Source organism: Haliotis cracherodii, unplaced genomic scaffold, assembly GCF_022045235.1.
Source record: "Haliotis cracherodii isolate W230 unplaced genomic scaffold, xgHalCrac1.p SCAF_13, whole genome shotgun sequence".
Lineage (NCBI taxonomy): Eukaryota > Metazoa > Mollusca > Gastropoda > Lepetellida > Haliotidae > Haliotis > Haliotis cracherodii.
This window is the reverse complement of record NW_027266268.1, coordinates 27,440,309-27,459,873: the sequence shown is the minus strand read 5'-3', so window position 1 is coordinate 27,459,873 and position 19,565 is coordinate 27,440,309. Positions and strand designations below refer to the sequence as shown.

Sequence of the window (19,565 nt, the reverse complement as noted above, 5' to 3'; positions counted from 1 at the left end):
ACGCGAAGGTCCGGGATAGAATAGGTCTTCAGCAACCCATGCTTGCCGTGAAAGGCGACTTTGCTTATCGAAAGAGGCGATTAACGGGATGGGGTGATCGAGCTCGCTGATTTGGTGGATGCATGTCATCGTAACTCATTTGCGTGGATCGATGCTCATGATGTCATATTGCCGAGTGCGGCGTTAAACAACAAACAAACAAACAATAAAAACTCTTGTCATAAATTCATCTGAATAGATGGGGCCCAGATGGATCAGTCGCCTCAGTGGCCGCAAGTCGCACTGCAGAGATGAGTCCCTTGGGCACGCTTGCAACAAGTGTGGGGTTTGAATCCCGGTTCGCCCCGATTATGTTTCTAGGTTTGTGAGCACCATGCCCTGCATCACTTCAGGCGTGGCTCGCACATTAAGCTGACATGCCGTAGTATAACTGGAAAACTGTTCAAAGCGGCTTCAAACAAAACTCACTCACTCATCCAAATAGAAGCGATAAACCATTCTCAACATCTCTGCATAAAAGCAGAGGACATTTTATGTTATCATAAGCATGTGTTTATCAAATAATGACGATATCAGCCGTACGATGTCAGTCAGTCAAATAAAGAGGTTCAGACAAATTTCACGCCATGCACAAACACACTAAATATGTAATTAAAACAAAGCCAACACAAATACAGTTATAAGTTTATTATTATTATTATTTATTATGATGAAGTTTGCTTTAATGCCCAATCGTTGTGAACACTATGTACGCTGGAAGTCCCCGGAGTTTGTGTTGACAAGGTGCATTTTGTAACAACCAGTTACTTCATAAGGTAAGGACGGTTCTGTATAAGAACAATTCTTCTTTGCCTGGACCGAGAACTTCCTGAAGCCCGCATCATGGATTTTCCTCATCACCTTCAGACGACGGAGGAGAGTGGAGGTGGTGCTTGGCCTCCCTCTGAACTCAATCAACAGCTGTCTGACGTGTGACAGGTCGCGTGCCGTTACCAGTAACTCGAAGGCCATATTATCTTCATCATGGGAGTCGATTTTTAGAATATCCAGCGTGCGCTGTCGAATAGGAAGTGAGTGAGTGTGGGTTTTTTTCTATTTTACGCTGCTTTTAGCAATATACCAGCAATATCACCGCGGGGGACACTAGAAATGGGCTTCACACACTGTACCCATGTCGGGAATCGAACCCGGGTCTTCGACGTGACGAGTGAACGCTTTAACCACTAGGCTACCCGACCGCCCCCGAATAGGAAGTACTCAAATGCTGTGGTAGTTATTCAAGACGAACATAGGTCATGTTTTAGGGCATGGATAAAGTATGCAGACGAATATTAAGGACATGGTGAGTGGATGAAGTGGGTGTTCATTAATAATTGTTACATTTTTGTATTCATATCAATCATTGGTAAACATGTGAATAAATATATGATAAACAGAGTATCACTTTCGATTTTGCATGTCCCAGACGATTTATAGAAAATGAAACTAACAGCCGAATTGTAGAAGAATCGCGGATTTTTATATTATTAAATACACTAATCTTCATTGTTTTCAAGCTTTTCTATCGGAATTTGCTCTCGAACGATGCCCAAACATTTTACATGCGCTTCAAACATACACAATATGAATCTTTCATTAAAAAGAAATTAGAATTCTTACTTTCAAATGTTCTTGTGGTATCATGACTAAACAAAGTAGACATGTTAAACCAAATCTGAAATGTTTAAATACAAGAGATTATGATTTTTAAAGAAAAAGAGAGAGTTTGTCTCAATTCGTAAGAAGGAAGTGGTTATGATTTTACAGCAAATTTGTACTTTTAGCTGCAGCATTTGGTTGATTCTACCGCAGAAGTTTGATAGTTTTACCGCATAATTCGTCTGGGATTGAAATTTTATTCGTAGTACATCAATGAAAATGCTATAATACCGCTACTACCGTTCATCGATCAACATCTCTTCTAATAAAACATGCATAATTCAATTATGGTATCTATCCCTATCTGGTAAATGACTTTTTTAAGCAGATGCAAATATTGTAAAGGAAAATCAAGCGTATATGAAATAAATGTTGCTAGAATGCGACCTTATTTGTGAACCGCTAAACCGCCAATATTAATTGATCATGGACAAATAAAGGGAGCGTTAATACTGCTAACAGTGTTTCATATGCTGGTGTCATGTGGAGGATATTTCCAAATTTGCCACTTTAGAGACAAAAATGATGTCCGAAGAAATTCCCTACTGACTAGTACCATTGTTCAAGTGTACTTTCAATTGAACAGTTACCTTGGCTTTGCATGCGTTTGTCACGGTTGCCACAGGTGGGACAAGATGATCTTACCTACCCGTGAACACCTGGTAACATCACTATTTGATGGTGATTAATAACACATGCTTATGATATGGTCGGATAAGTCATGATTATATAAAAACTAATGCTCTCAATGTAATATACGCCATGAGCATTGATATGTTTAAGCTGATCGAAATTATATTATTGAGTGTATTTCATAATCTGGATTAAGGAAACCATCAGTAAAGAAGGCTTAATAATGACTTAAAATACATTCAGTTTTGTACACATTCTGCAATGGAGTGAGTGAGTGAGTGAGTGAGTGAGTGAGCTGGGTTTAACGCCGCTTTTAACAATATTCCAGTTATATCGCGGCGTTGTCAGCTTAATGTGGGAGGAAAGCCCAAAGTGATGCAGGTCTAAGACGTTTACCAATTCGGTGAAACCCACGAGCACGGGTATGGTGCTGACAAACCTAGAAACATAATCAGGGCGAACCGGGATTCGAACCCACAATCATAGGTTTCTGACGTGCCCAATGGACGCAACTCTGCACAGCGAATCGCGGCGCCTTAGACGACTGGTCCACCCGTGCCCCCTTCTGCAATGGAAGTCAAGTAAGGTAAACATCGTAAGGGACCAACCACAGTGAGTGTCATCTCTACCTTAATGCAATTGCAGTTATACCAGGGACGGCGGAGTAGCCTAATGGTTAAAGCGTCCACTCGTCACACCGGACCGGAGACTAGGGTTCAATTCTCCAAATAATATCAAAGCGTAGAATGTGTACCAACAGACATTCGTGTGCACCCATACCATAGAGTGTACACTAACACCGCTGCTGTAGGTGAAACAACAGGTGCACTTTGAACCCCTACTCACATGTGTTTGATTAAGGCGTCCCCGAAGTGTCCGGAGGGTGAGAAATTCCCATCTGTTCCCTGTGTAGACAACGCCCAGTCCTGCCCTCATCACCGTCAGCCCAGGAGCACGGCGGTAGTGTTCAACAGGGCTAGTAGCGACAGAAGGTCAACATTTATAAGGTTATGCTACTCTCATGCACTTTCCAGTTAAGTCTTTGAATGACATTTAGAAATGATACATATAATTAGGAGAATATATTGATGTTACGTCTTTGTTATGAGGAACACAACGTTTCGGAGTATATACTTACTTCTTCAAAAGGTGATGGATGTTACGTCTTTGTTATGAGGAAGACAACGTTTCGGAGTATATACTTACTCCTTCAACAGGTGATGGATGTTACGTCTTTGTTATGAGGAACACAACGTTTCGGAGTATATACTTACTGCTTCAACAGGTGATGGATGTTACGTCTTTGTTATGAGGAACACAACGTTTCGGAGTATATACTTACTCCTTCGACAGGTGATGGATGTTACGTCTTTGTTATGAGGAACACAACGTTTCGGAGTATATACTTACTCCTTCAACAGGTGATGGATGTTACGTCTTTGTTATGAGGAACACAACGTATAGGAGTATATACTTACTCCTTCAACAGGTGATGGATGTCAAGTCTTTGTTATGAGGAACACGACGTATAGGAGTATATACTTACTCCTTCAACAGGTGATGGATGTTACGTCTTTGTTATGAGGAACACAACGTTTCGGAGTTTATACTTACTCCTTCAACAGGTGATGGATGTTACGTTTTTGTTATGAGGAACACAACGTTTCGGAGTATCTGCTGACTCCTTCAACAGGTGATGGATGTTACTGCTTCAACTCCATGTTGATGGCGTATGAAGTCTTTGAAAGGCATTTAGAAGTGATACACATACAGAAGAGAATATATGGATGTCAACGTCTTTGTTATGAGGAACACAACGTTTCGGAGTATATACTTACTCCTTCAACAGGTGATGGATGTTACGTCTTTGTTATGAGGAACACAACGTATAGGAGTATATACTTACTCCTTCAACAGGTGATGGATGTTACGTCTTTGTTATGAGGAACACAACGTATAGGAGTATATACTTACTCCTTCAACAGGTGATGGATGTTACGTTTTTGTTATGAGGAACACAACGTTTCGGAGTATCTGCTTATTCCTTCAACAGGTGATGGATGTTACTGCTTCAACTCCATGTTGATGGCGTATGAAGTCTTTGAAAGGCATTTAGAAGTGATACACATACAGAAGAAAATATATGGATGTCAACGTCTTTGTTATAAGGAACACAACGTTTCGGAGTATATGCTTACTCCTTCAACAGGTGATGGATTTTACTGTTTCATCTCCATGTTGATGGCGTATCAAGTCTTTGAAAGGCATTTAGAAGTGATACACATAAAGAAGAGAATATATGGATGTCAACTTCTTTATGTCGAGGAACACAACTTTTCGGCGTATATGTTTACCCTTTCATCGGGATGATGGATGTTACTGCATCGTCTCCATGTTGATGTCGTATCAAGTCTTTGAAAGGCATTTAGAAGTGATACACACCTGTTGGAGGAGTAAACATATACTCCGAAACGTTGTGTTCCTCATAATAAAGACGTTGACATCCATAAATTCTCTTCCTTTCCTTTCCAGTTGTTTAACAGTACTTCAACAGTTTTATGAATGTATGTTGTGTTGTCATCCTGACACTTATACTATAGATCTTAGTAGCAAAGAATACAGAATGCATACTACTCAAAATAAGTTAAAGAACACCCGATTCTTTCAAATTACCATGACAGATTCACTATAGCATTATGAAAAAAAGGTGTTCTTTAACTTCTTTTGAATAGTATAGCTGTGTTAATAGTGTCATTCGTTAATCTGTAGTTTTCACAGTATACGTTTCCGATACACAAGTTAAAATTAATACACACGCTTTTCATAACATGTTGCTGAACCTATAACTTCAAGGATATAATTACCAGATGCCATATATTGACAAATTGTTTGAAAGATATGCATGAATTAGATATAATATAAAAACTATATTAAATTAATAATTGAATATGTTTGTTGTTTAAACACCAGACTAAGCAATATTACTGAGTATGAGAGACAAACCAGTGTTTGATATTACGAGGAACGTTCATGCGATCAGGACAGTCACCGAGCCTGAATACCCGAGCTAGTACGTCGCCTATCATAACACGCATAGGCTGCTGGGAACCTAGCCGATCCAGGCATAACCACGGGGGCCATTATTGATAAAACACGAAAACGAGTAGAAAGGTATATTTAGTAGCAAGACCCCCGAGGGGACACGTTTGGCCCAGTCGTCCAAGGCGCCGCAGAGTTGCGTTTTGTTTGGCGTACAAGAAACCTGATGTTTCAACACGATACCTGTGATCGAGTGGTAAACGTCTAAGACATGCATCACACTTGCTTGCGCAATTCTCTCACTCATTCAACCCCTGTAGTGGTTAACACTTACTGCAGGTGAGTGGGCACATTTCGCTACTTACTGAGATCTCAACGCAACAACATCACAACGGTAGAGGCGCCGAACGTCGTCATCAAAGGTGGATCCAAGTGACGTTCTGGAATGGTGTTACTGTTTATTATAACATGAGCTGGTTCAAACCATTACACCATTTTAATATGATATAATGCACTATACACCAGAGCGGAATAATGACGTTAATTAATGGACCTTTGTGAAACCGTGTATGTGTTACTGCTCCAAATACTGTTATTCACACCAAAACCTAAGTTACACAGTTTGGTTTGGGCCATTTTTGTTGTTATTATCCATGTGAGTGAGTGGGTATATTTTAACGCCGCTTTTAGCAATATTCCAGCAATATCACGGCGGGGGACACCAGAAATTGGCTTTACACATTGTACCCATGTCGGGAATCGAACCCGGGTCTTCGGCATGACGAGCGAACGCTTTAACCACTAGGCTATCCGACCGCCCCTTATCCATGTGAAGAGAGAAGAGCATAGAACAAATAATACATATAGCGTCCACCGAAATAGATTCCATTTGGTGTTAAGGGCAAAATAGCTGTGACATTTAGATGGAAATCAGTGATGACACCAGGTGTTCGCGAAAAGGGTAAGCAAGTTCTGCCCAACAGGCGACACCCGCCACTGACAAAATCTCCACAAAAAGTAAGTATTTATTGCCTGACGCCATTTATTATAGATTCATTAAAACAGTGGAATTCACAAATGAAGTACTTCTATAGCTGAATTTTAAAAAAAACCATTTATCCAAATGTTATAAGATGTCCATGTTATTTCAGCTATAGAAAACGTGAAATAAATATTTTACACAAAAGACTTAGACACAAATGCAGCAATCTGAATGCTTTATTGGGAGTTTATTTGTCGGACCTTATTTCTTGCCCCTGCGGTTCACTATGCGAAAATACTTTTCACTTTTTTCTTCTTTTTTTTCTTCTAAGAAATATACTTCAATAAGACAATATTTCTTTATCAGAATTATGAATACATTGGCTCACCCCAGTTTAGCAGCAATTGTAAATGTTAACAAAAATCTATTTAAAGAACCAAGTAACTTAATTTTTTATAAGTCCATCAATCTAGATTCTAAATCTAATTTCATGTTACAAGAATTATTTATCACCAGCTACTTGACATTTCTATCGTGTTTTCGATGTTTTATATTTCCATGTGCCATATGTATTACGTGTATATAATGTCTGTGCACTGTACATATATTATTCACATATCACAATGAAATGTATATAGGTGAAGGCCTCGTAAGTGTGTCACTTGTGCCTAATCCATTTGATTTTTCTCAATAAGATATGTTTAAATTAATAATTCAAATCAGTTCATTTCAGCAACATTTGGAAAGTCCCGTAGTCAAAGCAATGATGTATAATTGTGAACGTATGCATGCTGTTTTGAGATCTCATCACATACTATAAACCTCTGAATCATCCACTCACCCGACCGAGTACACCAGACAAGGAGGGGCGGGGCGGGGCCTGTCATCATCACAAACGTCCCAGCCATCTTCACCCAGTCCCCCCATCCGTAGCTGACGTTCGCACAGAAAGTTGATATTGGACATATAACTGTTGAAGACACGAGGCAATGCACGAAGTGAAATACAAAAATATATCTCTGCCGTTTGTCTTATACATTGGCTTCACTGGTGTTTGTCACGAGTCAGCACTTCTTAAGGAGGTTGTTCCAAGTGTAATCATTGATTTCACTGTTGTGCAAACATTGACTTCACTAGTGTGTCTCATATGTATGCATTCACTTCACTGGTGTGTCGTTGGTTTGTTGTTTAACGCCGCACTCACCAATATTCCAGCTATATGGCGGCGGTCTGTAATTAATCGAGTCAGGACCAGATAATCCAGTGATTGATATCATGACAATCGATCCACGCATTTGGGATCGATGACATGCATCAACCAAGTCAGCGAGCCTGACCACCCGATCCCGTTAGTCGCCTCTTGCGACAAGTATAGTCGCCTTTTACGGTAAGCATAGGTTGCTGAAGACCCATTCTATCCCGGATCTTCACGGGTCTCACCGTGCAAGAACTGACTTCACTGGTGTGTCTCACTGGTGAGGCATTGTTGATGGAAGGTATTGGTTAAAACATTGTCCTATTAAATATGCAAATAAATCAAACGGTGTAAACAAAGATAATAGAAATAACTATTGAAATTTATTTTCGCAAATAACGTAAAATGTATTATATTCCAAATGAAATATTAAAAAAATCATATTTTGTACTAATTAACTTGTTATTCTGTCGACTATTTTGGGCGTTACTATATTCTTATGCGAAGCTGTCCGTATTTTTTCTTTCTGAGTTTTCCATCTACTGTCCTCCCTGAATTTTCATTCCGATGTGTGATAACAGAAAGTATTGGTATCTCAATTTTATAACCATTGCACACACATATATAAAACCTAGGTCAGTTTGAACTTTCTTGAGATGTGTTTATTAACGTTTCCAAAGCAAAGTGACTCGAAATACGTCATCAATTTATTTAAAGATTTAAAGACTGGTACTAGTGCGCTCCCCTCCTTACTGGTCTGTTTCTTTATGCATATGAATCAGAATTTCTGCTCGGTAATTTGGCAAAGAAGCTTCAGGTATATCGATGATCTAATATCTTTCAATAGCAATCAAATAGCCAATTCCCTTCCACTGATTTACCCACCTGAATTAGAAATAATGGTCACCAGGGAGACTGCTTTACATTTTTAAAATTTATATCTATGCATAAACATTCATAGTGACAGATCACTTTCCACAATACAGTATGACAAGAGGGATGACTTCAACTATCCAATTGTCAACTTTCTCTTTATGTCGGGCAATATTCTTGCAGCTCCAGCCCTTAGTGTCTACATTTCATAACTTTTGAGGTACAATCAAGCATGCTCTTTCTACCAAGATTTGAAGGAGAATAGGAAAAGGTTTTTGTCGATTTTATTTAAAATGTCTAAGATACGTTACACAATGAGCGAAACACATTTTTTATTTCTTTTTTAAATTTATATTTCGCCCGCCCGCCCGCTCGCTCTCTTGCTGGTTGAAGATGAGAAACAAATAGAAAACGAATGGCCCGATGGGTTGTGATGAGTGACTATACCAATTGACACCTTGGAATGGTAGTAGTTTCTACACAACATATCGATATGCGATTATGCTTAACACAAATTTTAGTGAACGTTGCGAAGAACTGACACATCGTTCATACCTACCCTTGTAAACTCACCTGTGGAAAGTGTTTATCAGATAACGCTCAGGTAATTCTGGCAACTCGTCGCAGGGGGGAAGATGCAGCTGGCGAACAAGTCGAACAAATTATGCAAATCAAATATCTAATTAAATTAGATAATATTTTACTGAATGTTGCACCGTGTTGAATCGTGTTTTACTTATTCATATGTTTGTAAGCTGCAACGTATGCCAAAATACGAAGTGCATCCGTTATGGATAAATCAAGAATGTCGTTCGAAATGTTGCATGTTTTAAATACCGAAACCAATGAGTGTCATGTGAAGATGTTATTTAATATTAATGAAATCCGGAAATAGTTTTTTGTATATACTCGTTCTTTCGTATTTGACACTACACATTATGCTGTCATGACTTGTTAAACAGTATGCTTCACAGCATGAAAAGTAGTCAGGTTTCCATTTTCTCCAAACCTTCCTAATTCCTTTTTATTTTGGTCCTGGAAGATACATTTGCACCATCATGGCAAAGATTTGGTAGTGCATTCTGTTCAAATAGGTATGAAATATTTTAAAAACATATCTAAACATCATCATTAAATTTGAATGTTGCGTAAGGGTTTCCTGGAGGAATCTATACATAAATATTCTGAATGGTTTGTATGTGGTATATAACAGCTTACCAGACTGAGTGAGCGGATGCGGCTCACGGGGTGGTCGATGTCATCAGAGACTGGCGACACGTGGCCAAGATCAGGCCTGTCCGTCACCATGCCAGGAAGACGAGATGACCTCGACAGCTGGGGAAACACATACTGAATATGATATGATACAAAGATATGATACTAAGATATGATAAGATACCTGTACAGTGGTACATTTACATCAACGTTGGGCCGCGTGCAAACATTATTCTCCACCAGGCATGCATGACCATTATTGATGGCAGATAATTGTTTATTTACGTCTCACCTTTGATTACATAATAAACAGTACAATAACTAGATACAAAGCCACTCTTGAAACGATTTAAGAGAGACGATGATTCAGATCTTCAACACACACACACACACACACACACACACACACACACACACACACACACACACACACAAAATTAGATACATATAAATGGAATCAGTTGTGACAAGATTGACGTCATACAACGAAGAGGGAATTGATTAACATAACAGTTGTCTCAGGTAAGTAGGTACCATGTAAAGTGTTTATACAATGGAATAAATGAATCGGTAGCAGACTGAAATTAAATGTCCCATGCAGTGGAGATGAAAACTCCGTGATCACGATTGTTGGATGGCTTGACTCGTCTGATGTGGATAGTTTCTTGAAGCTTGCGCTTCCTCCAGGTGTGAATGTTTGTAAAGAGGAATTAAGTGTGTTGCCAGGAGATGTTGATATGTTCTGAAGTCCGATTCTTTGAACAAATGTAACAAGAATGTAACATGCACTTCCAGTTGAATTACTTCATAATTGTTTAATGAAGGCAACTAAATAACAGAAGGTCTGGTATCTCTAGCTACATATACCGTACAGTTGGAAGCATTTCCGGGTTAATTACCCTGACCCTCAAGTTCTGCCAATCACGTGCTTCATTAATTCTTGTTCTTAACATTTGTCACCCAACTACAGGGATTTAGTCAGTACACAAACCAGCATAACTACCTGAAGGGCAGATCCAAGACAACGTGTTATGCATCTGCATCTAACTTCATTAGATTTCAAACAAAATTCTCATCTTTAGTTCGATTTCTCAAGAATTCTAAAATGTTCATTTCGTCGTTAAACTGTCAACATCTTCTTCCTTTGAATGTATTGTGGCAAACAGAACATGATACTGTATTATATCCTTCGGTAATAGTCACCTCGTTAACATGGACATCTGTACACATCAACCCCATCAAAAAAGAGAAATACGTGTATGTCTTCTATGCATCCGCTGTGAATCCCATGCACGCTAACGCATATAAGCTACATTTATAACCACTTTCTTTTGGCATGCCTGTTTTAATCACATTTATGACATCTTTTTTAAGTATACTGAAAACTCAAAGGGCTAAAACAGTTCCTAGACTAATGTAAGATGATTTGTTTGCGTTTAATAAACACTGCATTATGAACAACGTCCCTTTCCGCCAGGGTTCAATGTCAAACAATTAACCAAGTCTCCAATCCTGAACACCGGATATATTTATTCGCCTCTCAAAATAAGCATAAGCTGTCGGGTACAACATGGTTGCTCAACATGGTTGTGTGATGTATGATATATGATATTCTCACAAAGTTTTTCCGTCAAGGAAAGCCTCTTTCGAACCGAACAAGTCAAATATGTTTAGTATCATAGAAGCTCACAATCTAAAATATAAACTCATGAATAGCAAAAGTTTATAGAAGAAATACTGTACACTAAATGAGTTGCACCATGGAAACGAACCTTATTTTCATTTCAACCTAGGTCCAATTTGTTGCCTTGGAAACGTTCAAAAACTTATATATATTTACTTAACATTTGGGAGAACCCGTTCGTACGAATGAAACACCTTTAAGAAAGTATTCAGTGATGTGTCCTGTTTTATATTTTAAATATATTGGACCGTACACTCAAATTGCAAGTACGATGTGCATAGTTGCGTCCCTTAGCCGTGTTGGGATACAGTGATCATGGGATTACGAACACTGCATATTTTACACCTTGCCCTTGCTCATTGACAACTTTTCCTCGCAAAAGACGGACCTTAAACATTGTATCTATGTGGGAATGAGTGGACTCTTTAGTCACAAGACTATCCCTACGCCCCTGTCTTTAGATCAGTTCAATTCTACAAATAAGGCACTAACCAGTACATCACGTAGGCTACTGAGGACAGCAACGAGCACTGCCACCAACACGGCCGCCATCCACAACCACAGGCACGTAACACGCATCGTGTTACCTAATGTTGATGGAAGAAACTCCCTAGATTTGGGATGATGTCTCCGCAATATAACACTGGTATTATCCCAGAGGAACATGCAGTATGCTGTTGACGACGTTGCAATGTTGACCTCCTGTAAACTTTACCAGTTTCACAACTATGTTCCAGCTGTTGTGTGAAGTTCCTACTTGGGGTGTCAATGTCACACACCGTCACCGATCCACATCTTCAATTGATTAGGTTGTATGGGATGTTCTGAAGGGTGTGTGCATGAGGTTGTGGTGAGTTCAAACCTAACGTTGCATATGCATATAGCGAGGTGTGCAGGTGTTCTATTTTCAATAAAAAAGGAACTTGGATAATCGGAAGATCTGTATTATGACACCCTGGGTAAAGTGAAGAATGGATGCTGTTTAACGTCATTGTCATATTACAGCTATATCACGACAATCTGTAAATAAGTAAAATACTGTTATAACGAACTCAAAGGGACCGCTAATTTTAGTTCGTTATAACCGTAGTTCGTACTAAGCATAATAAATACAGCATATAAACAAACGACCGGGACCAAAACATTAGTTCGTAATATCCATCATTTCGTTATAACCGTGTTCGTCATAAACGTAGTTGACTGTAATCGAGTCTCATCCATGCAAACCAGTGACAAAATAAAAGCGACAAAACCCCTTCCATATTCATGAGAAATCCCTGCCAAAAAGTCGATTGTACGATTGGCACCGTCACAAACACATGCAAAGGCAAATCAATTGTTCACCTGAAAAAATCACGGCAACATATGGTATACGTCAAAAAAAAGGAATTGTATCAGACATCATTCTTGTCACTGGTGAGTCAAATTTGGAAATGTTTGAAGTTTTGAAAACACGACATACAACACTTCAGTTAATATCTAAATATCGCTGACAAAATATCCCCTTCGATAGCAATCAGTGTTGCTGTGACAAATAACTACAATTTATACAATTCATATATTCACATATTCGATGTACAGATTGTATAACGCGCGATGATTTAGATATGAAGATGCAGTTTGTAAATGACATGTCAATGGCCGAGGACAAGATATAAGATAGTTGTGACGAGAGTTGAGAGAAACGGTGACAATGAAAATACAAACTTCTTGTCTCTTTTGAGTGATGGTGGTCAATCGCATTAAAGACAAATGTAACCGTTTTAGGCAAATGTTGTGATGAATATGACGCACAACCAGCCTGTAACTATCCCAGTGGGTTACTTGGATAGAACTGGATCCCTGTTCTTGGAGTAAGAGGCGACGAAAATGGAGCGGATGGTCCGGCTGAGAGTGAGTGAGTGAGTGCGTGAACAGTATTCCAGTTATGTCATGGCGTGTCATCTTAATGTGGGAGGAAAGCCCAAAGTGATGCAGTTTTCCACTTCAGTGAAACCCACGAGCATGGGTATGGTGCCTACAAACCTAGAAACATAATCGGGGCAAGTCCGGCGGAGACTTCACTGAGAGCGTCTTATCGTGCTTTCAGTTACTGGTTTGTCTGGTTGGTCCAATCGATCAATGGCTGTCGTCATATAACCAGAATATTGCTAATTCTATTTGGTTTATACACGTCAGGTCAATGTATCAGCCGCTTAGATCTAGTTGCTTCTTAGAGGTGTGGTAGTGAAATGGGGTTTAACGTCACGTCCAAGATTATTGCACTTACATACAAGTTCAAGCTTGTACAAGTCCGGACCGATGCCGATTAATAGTGCAAGCCCACTGAGATACGATGCCGCTGTTTAACATGAATATCTCACTCAGACACAGTATACTGACTCCGAGCCGACCAGTCCTTGGTTTAGCCCCTTAATGCCGAGCGCCAGACAAGTACAATATTTTAGAGTCTTTTGGGATAACGCGGCCGGGGATCGAACCCGGTCATTTTGAAATCCGGGCGGACGCTCTACCTCAAGACCACGGAGGCGTTCGTTGTTCCGAAAATATTCTTAAATATGATTCACAATGTCATTTCATTTAATAAACACCACTGAAGTGTTTAATTAGTGCCACCAGCAAGTATGTCTTACATTTCATGGAATATGAATGCAGCTGTTGGGATAACTTCACCTTATTGCCCCTGGTACATACCAATAAATATGTACTTTATTGCATGAACATATATTGATGATCGAAATGAACAGTTATGATATTACTAAAACAACAGATTGCACAACACGTAATGAATTTTGTTTTTCTAAAGAATATATGCTGCGTTTTTGTAAATGAATTATGTATCTGCAGTTTCTTCTCTATTTTAACTGGTCAACAAAGTATTCATCCGAACGTCAGTGTGCAGCCAGTTAACTTCACCATGTCAAAGTTTTCATTTTAACGTCAGTGTGCAGCCAGTTAGCTTCACCATGTCAAAGTTTTCATTTTAACGTCAGTGTGCAGCCAGTTAGGTTCACCATGTTAAAGTTTTCAGTTTAACGTCAGTGTGCAGCCAGTAAGCTTCACCATGTTAAAGTTTTCATTTTAACGTCAATATACAGCCAGTAAGGTTCACCATATCAAAGCCTGACACTGTTGACATGACGGCCTCAGGCAACAAACATACCTGATAATATACGAAAGCATGTTTTCATAATAGTAAAGACCACATGGACATCCTTATAGACACTTGCATGACACGAGTGAGTTAGGTGTTACCTTTCAATTTGGGATACTAGTATTGCAAATATACGTAGCCAACGCCAGAGAATAAGCAGTCTCGAGTATCCACCGAAACAGTCCATTTGGCATGAAAATTATACGAATGAGACCCATGAAGATCCGGGGTAACATAGGTCATCAGCAACTCATACTTGCCGTAAAAGGCGACTATAATTGCCGTGAGAGGCGTCTAACGGGATCGGGGGATCAGACTAGCTGACTTGGTTGATGCATATCATTGTTTCCCAATTGCGTGGATTGATGCTCATGATATCCATCACTGGATTGTCTTGTCCAAACTCGATTATTTACAGACCACCGACATATAGCTGGAATATGGCTGAATGCGGCGTTAAACAACAAACAAACAAATATAAATGGACCAGTGAAAATCAGTGTTGACACCAGATGTTCGCGAAAAGGGTAATCACGTCTTGGCCTAGTGGTAGCACCCGCCACACACGCAATTTGCATGAAAAAGTGAGTATCTTTGCCTTACGCCGGCGGCCTGTAAACAAACCAGACAATCAAGTGATCGATGAAGCAGAAAATCCTGTGTACTATGACGCATTTACATATTTTGTTAATTTTGTCTGCTGTGTACAAGTGCAGAGACACCATGCGACTCCAAGCATATACATATGTGATTGATTGCAGGCCTGGGCAATCCCACCGCTAACCTATCCCCACCCCACTGACCTTTTCCTCCCACACATGTAACCGATACAAGCATATCAATCAATACTGTATTACACTCTGAGTGTATGAAATATGACTGAAAATTTATAAATATAAAACGTCCACACCAGAGAAGAAGCAATCTCAATCATCCACTTAAACAGATGCCATTGGGCAAAATAGAGCAGAAAAACTATATAAATTTAAATAAATAAAGAAGAAATCCTCAGGAAAATAGTAAGAATGGAGTGTATGCACAAATGGAAGTAGTGAGCAGGCATGTCGTTTAATTATTCTCAGTAGAAACTGTTGATTAACTCCAATACGTTGACATGAGGACTGGTCAAACGTTCTAAGCCAGGCTAACTTTTAACAATGGGCCACAACAAAGTGAACTAGTGAATGTAGTGCATTGTTTGGGTGGTTTATTGCATGTGCATTTGGTCTTTTGAGGCCGTCTGTATATTAGTGACAGCCAGTTGAAAGTGACAGGGGTCCAAATAAACACAGACATGGAAAATAACGAGTACCGAGCAGTCATCAAGTTTTGGACTCAGAGAAAAGTACTCCCCAGGAAATTCATGACCGCAAGTGTAATGAGAATAAGTGCCCTAGCTATTCCACTGGTCAACTTTGGGCAGCTATGTTTACGGCTTGGAGAACAAGCCTTGATGATAACCCTAGGTCTGGACGTCCCGCATTTTCCATCTATGTAGATTCAATCAAGGAGATAGAAAAACGTATACCGTCAGATCACCATTGCTGAACTTGAGGAAGACACAGGTCTAAGCCATGGATCCATTGAAAGTATTATTAATGAACATTTACAAATGAATAAGATATCTGCTTGTTGGGTGCCAAAGTTTCTTAATTCCGATATTAAGGAAAAAAGAACTGACATTACCAGAGCTAATTAAGGAGGATTTCGTCACATTCAAAAAGATATTAGTAACGGGTGATGAAACATGGGTCTGCTACTATGATCACGAGATAGAGCGTCAATCAATGGAATGGCACCATTTCACTTCTCCAGCAACAAAGAAATTCAAGACTTCAAGATCAGTGACGAAAGTTATGGCCACTGTGTTCTGGGATGCAGAGGAGACTGCCTGAGTTCTACTACTTCATGACAATGCCTCTTCTCACACCTTTCGACTTGCAAAGGTTGCTGTGCGACAATGTCGGTTCTAAGAGCTTCCTCACCCTCCATACTCACCAAACCTGGCACCAAGTGATTTTCTAAACTGAAAGAACACCTTCGTGGAAAGCGCTATGACGACAACGATGACCTCAAAGTAGTTGTGACAGGGCTCTTTACAAATAGCATGAACCCAGAGAACAACCCCGATCTGTAAATATGTTCACCATTAAAGTGATGATTAACTGGTGTAAATCAGCCTGCATGCACAACCTCATTGCCAACAGAAACACCCTGAGATGTGGTTGAATACCACCTTTTTAGCTACAGACTAGACGGCATTGTACGACCCGAAGGAGTGTGGGAGACCGCTCATTTTTGTGAAAGATGGTTGTGTAGCCCTGAAACAGTGGCTTGTGTGTGTTCTGAAATAGATTTCATCATGTTTGATAAGCTGTTCTGATGTCGAACGTATGCAAGTCTAATGAGTTATCGACAGCCACCATATATACATTGAAGTGAAAGCTATCGATAGATCGATGTGTTTATGTGCAACGTGTTTGTGTGAACGACATGCTAATTTTGAGGTATCGAAAGAAGTTTATATTTTTAATTTGTATTCAATAAATCCATATTTATAAATCCAATGCTAGAGATGTTGCTATAATGTTTATTATAATGAAGACATTACAATTCACAGCGCAAAAGTGCATGAAAATGGCAATTATATAAAATCTTGATATAACTCTAGAAGATACAAGACTAACATTAACTAATCTCTATCGACCAAACAGTGATGTCCCTGATTTTTATAAAAATCTGTTTGATAATAGGGACAACTTCGAAAATGAGTCATTAGTTATTGTGGGTGACTGGAACCTTGTTCTTAATCCTGCAGTTGATTTAGAAAATTATAAAAATATATATAACCCTAAAGCAAGATGGGTAGTATTGGAAAAAATATAATAATTAAATATGATAAATGTATGGAGAGAACTAAATAAAGACTTTACATGGTGGAAAAAAGCCCAATAAGCTGGGCGGGACTTCTTTTTTGTGTCCGAAGACATAAGAAATATGACATTGGAAACAAATATTTTACTCGCATATATAAGTGATCACTAAGTCATAACATTATCTTTTACTGATACAAATAATCAAGAAAGAGGACGCGGGTATTGGAAATTAAACACTTGACTCATGTTAAATAAAGATTATACAGAGTTGGTGAAGACAGTTATAGAAGAAACTAAAAAAGAATATTTTTGAGAATAATGAACAAAGTGAGTTAGACTGCAAACTTAAAATAGATGACAGTTTATTTCTTGTAACCCTCTTTATGAAAGTTAGAGAGAAAAGAATTTCATTTTCTTCATTCGTTAAAAGAACCAAAATCAATCAAACAAAAGACTTAGAAAGTAAGATAAACGTTTTGGAAGATGACATGAGGCGAAATCTTCAACAAATAGATGAAAAACGTTTATCAGAATGATCAAAATACAAATTAGAAATGGAACATATTAAAGAAGATGAAATAAGAGGAATAAAAATTCGAAAAAGAATGAAATAGTGTGAGGAAGGAGAAAAACCAACAAGTTATTTCTGCAACTTAGAAAAATAAAGTCAGTAAAATGATGAATAAAGTTATAACTGAAGATGATACGGTGTAACAAATTAAGAGACTCCAACATTAGACAACCAAATAATAAACTTATTAGAACGAGAAATTGAGCTTGAAGAAATATAATTGGCGGTTAAAAACATGAAAAAAATATAAAAGCCTCGGTATTGATGGCTTTCCTATTGAATGTTTTAAGTTTTTCGGGAAAGAACTAAAATCTCGATATACAGATTTGTAAAATGTAAAAAGTACTTCTGCCAATAACAAAATGAGTATGACAATGAAAAGAGGAGTTATAACTTGTATACCAAAATCAAACAAAGACAGAACATTGATAAAAACATGGAGAACAATAACTTTATTGAATGCACTCAATAAAATAATTAGTACTGCAAATCTATAAAATCAACATTGGAAATGCTCATTCATAATGGTCAATCGGGATTTATTCCTGGAAGATCTATTTCAGGAAGCACAAAGCTGTTATGCGATATTATCCTTGAATCCAAAAGTCAAAATAAATCAGGATTACTTCTGATGATAGATTTTGAAAAGGCATTTGATACGGTATCAAAACAATTTATAAACAAAGTTTTTCAAAAATATAGATTTGGACCAGAAATGATAAGGTGCATGAATATACTAACACACGATACTATATCAAACATAATACAAAATGGGCATCTGAATGTTTTACAAATGAAAGAGGCTGTCGACAAGGAGAGACATTGTCGCCATATATTTTCCTCCTCGTAGCTGAAACCCAAGGATGTATGATTATAAATAATAATAAAATTGAAGGGATTAGTGTTAATGACAAAGAATACAAACTTGGGTAGTATGATGATGATGATACTGAATTATATTTAATGGTAAAGATGAAAGCTTATGTGCAGCTATAGAAACACTTAATAAACTTTACAAAATGTCTGGATTAAAAATCAATGTAGACAAAAAAAGCAATATGGATATGCTCAAAAGCATAAAATATTTTACGATTTTATTTTTTATCCGAAATATTTTTGACGGAATACTGTACAATTACTCTACAACTCTGGGATCAAACAAAAGTTTTTTAAAAAACAAACAAAACAAATAGTTACATAGACAGTCAGATGAACGTCAGTAGACATCCATGTTGAACGTGCTAAACATACCATATTTAATACACTCAATTAGAAACAGTGTTTCGAGAAATACATACAGTGACAGTAGCTGTCGAGATATTACTTGAGTTTATAACAATAATAATAACAATATATCAATATCACAAATGCATACTACATGTACATGTTGGTGGGTTGGTTGGTTTGTTGTTTTACGCCGCACTCAGCAATATTCCAGCAATATGACGGCGGTCTATAAATAATCGAGTCTGGACGAGACAATCTAGTGATTGACATCATGAACATCGATCCACGCAATTGGGATCGATGACTTGCATCAACCAAGTCAGCGAACCTGACCACCCGATCGCCTTTTACGACAAGCATAGTCGCCTGTTACGGCAAGCATGGGTTGCTGAACACCTATTCTACCCCGGATCTTCAC

General features: G+C 38.4%; 1 protein-coding gene across 1 annotated transcript; it reads right to left on the bottom strand.

Annotated features, from left to right (window-relative positions):
- Nucleotides 1-744: 744 nt before the first annotated feature.
- On the bottom strand, nt 745-9,728 carry LOC139459122 (uncharacterized). The gene is made up of 6 exons (XM_071240571.1): nt 9,639-9,728; nt 8,994-9,061; nt 7,194-7,322; nt 5,736-5,810; nt 3,178-3,307; nt 745-1,056 (listed from the first exon to the last, which is right to left on the bottom strand). The coding sequence occupies exons 1-6, from the start codon at nt 9,726-9,728 to the stop codon at nt 745-747; spliced, it is 804 nt and encodes a 267-aa protein (XP_071096672.1).
- Nucleotides 9,729-19,565: the final 9,837 nt, after the last annotated feature.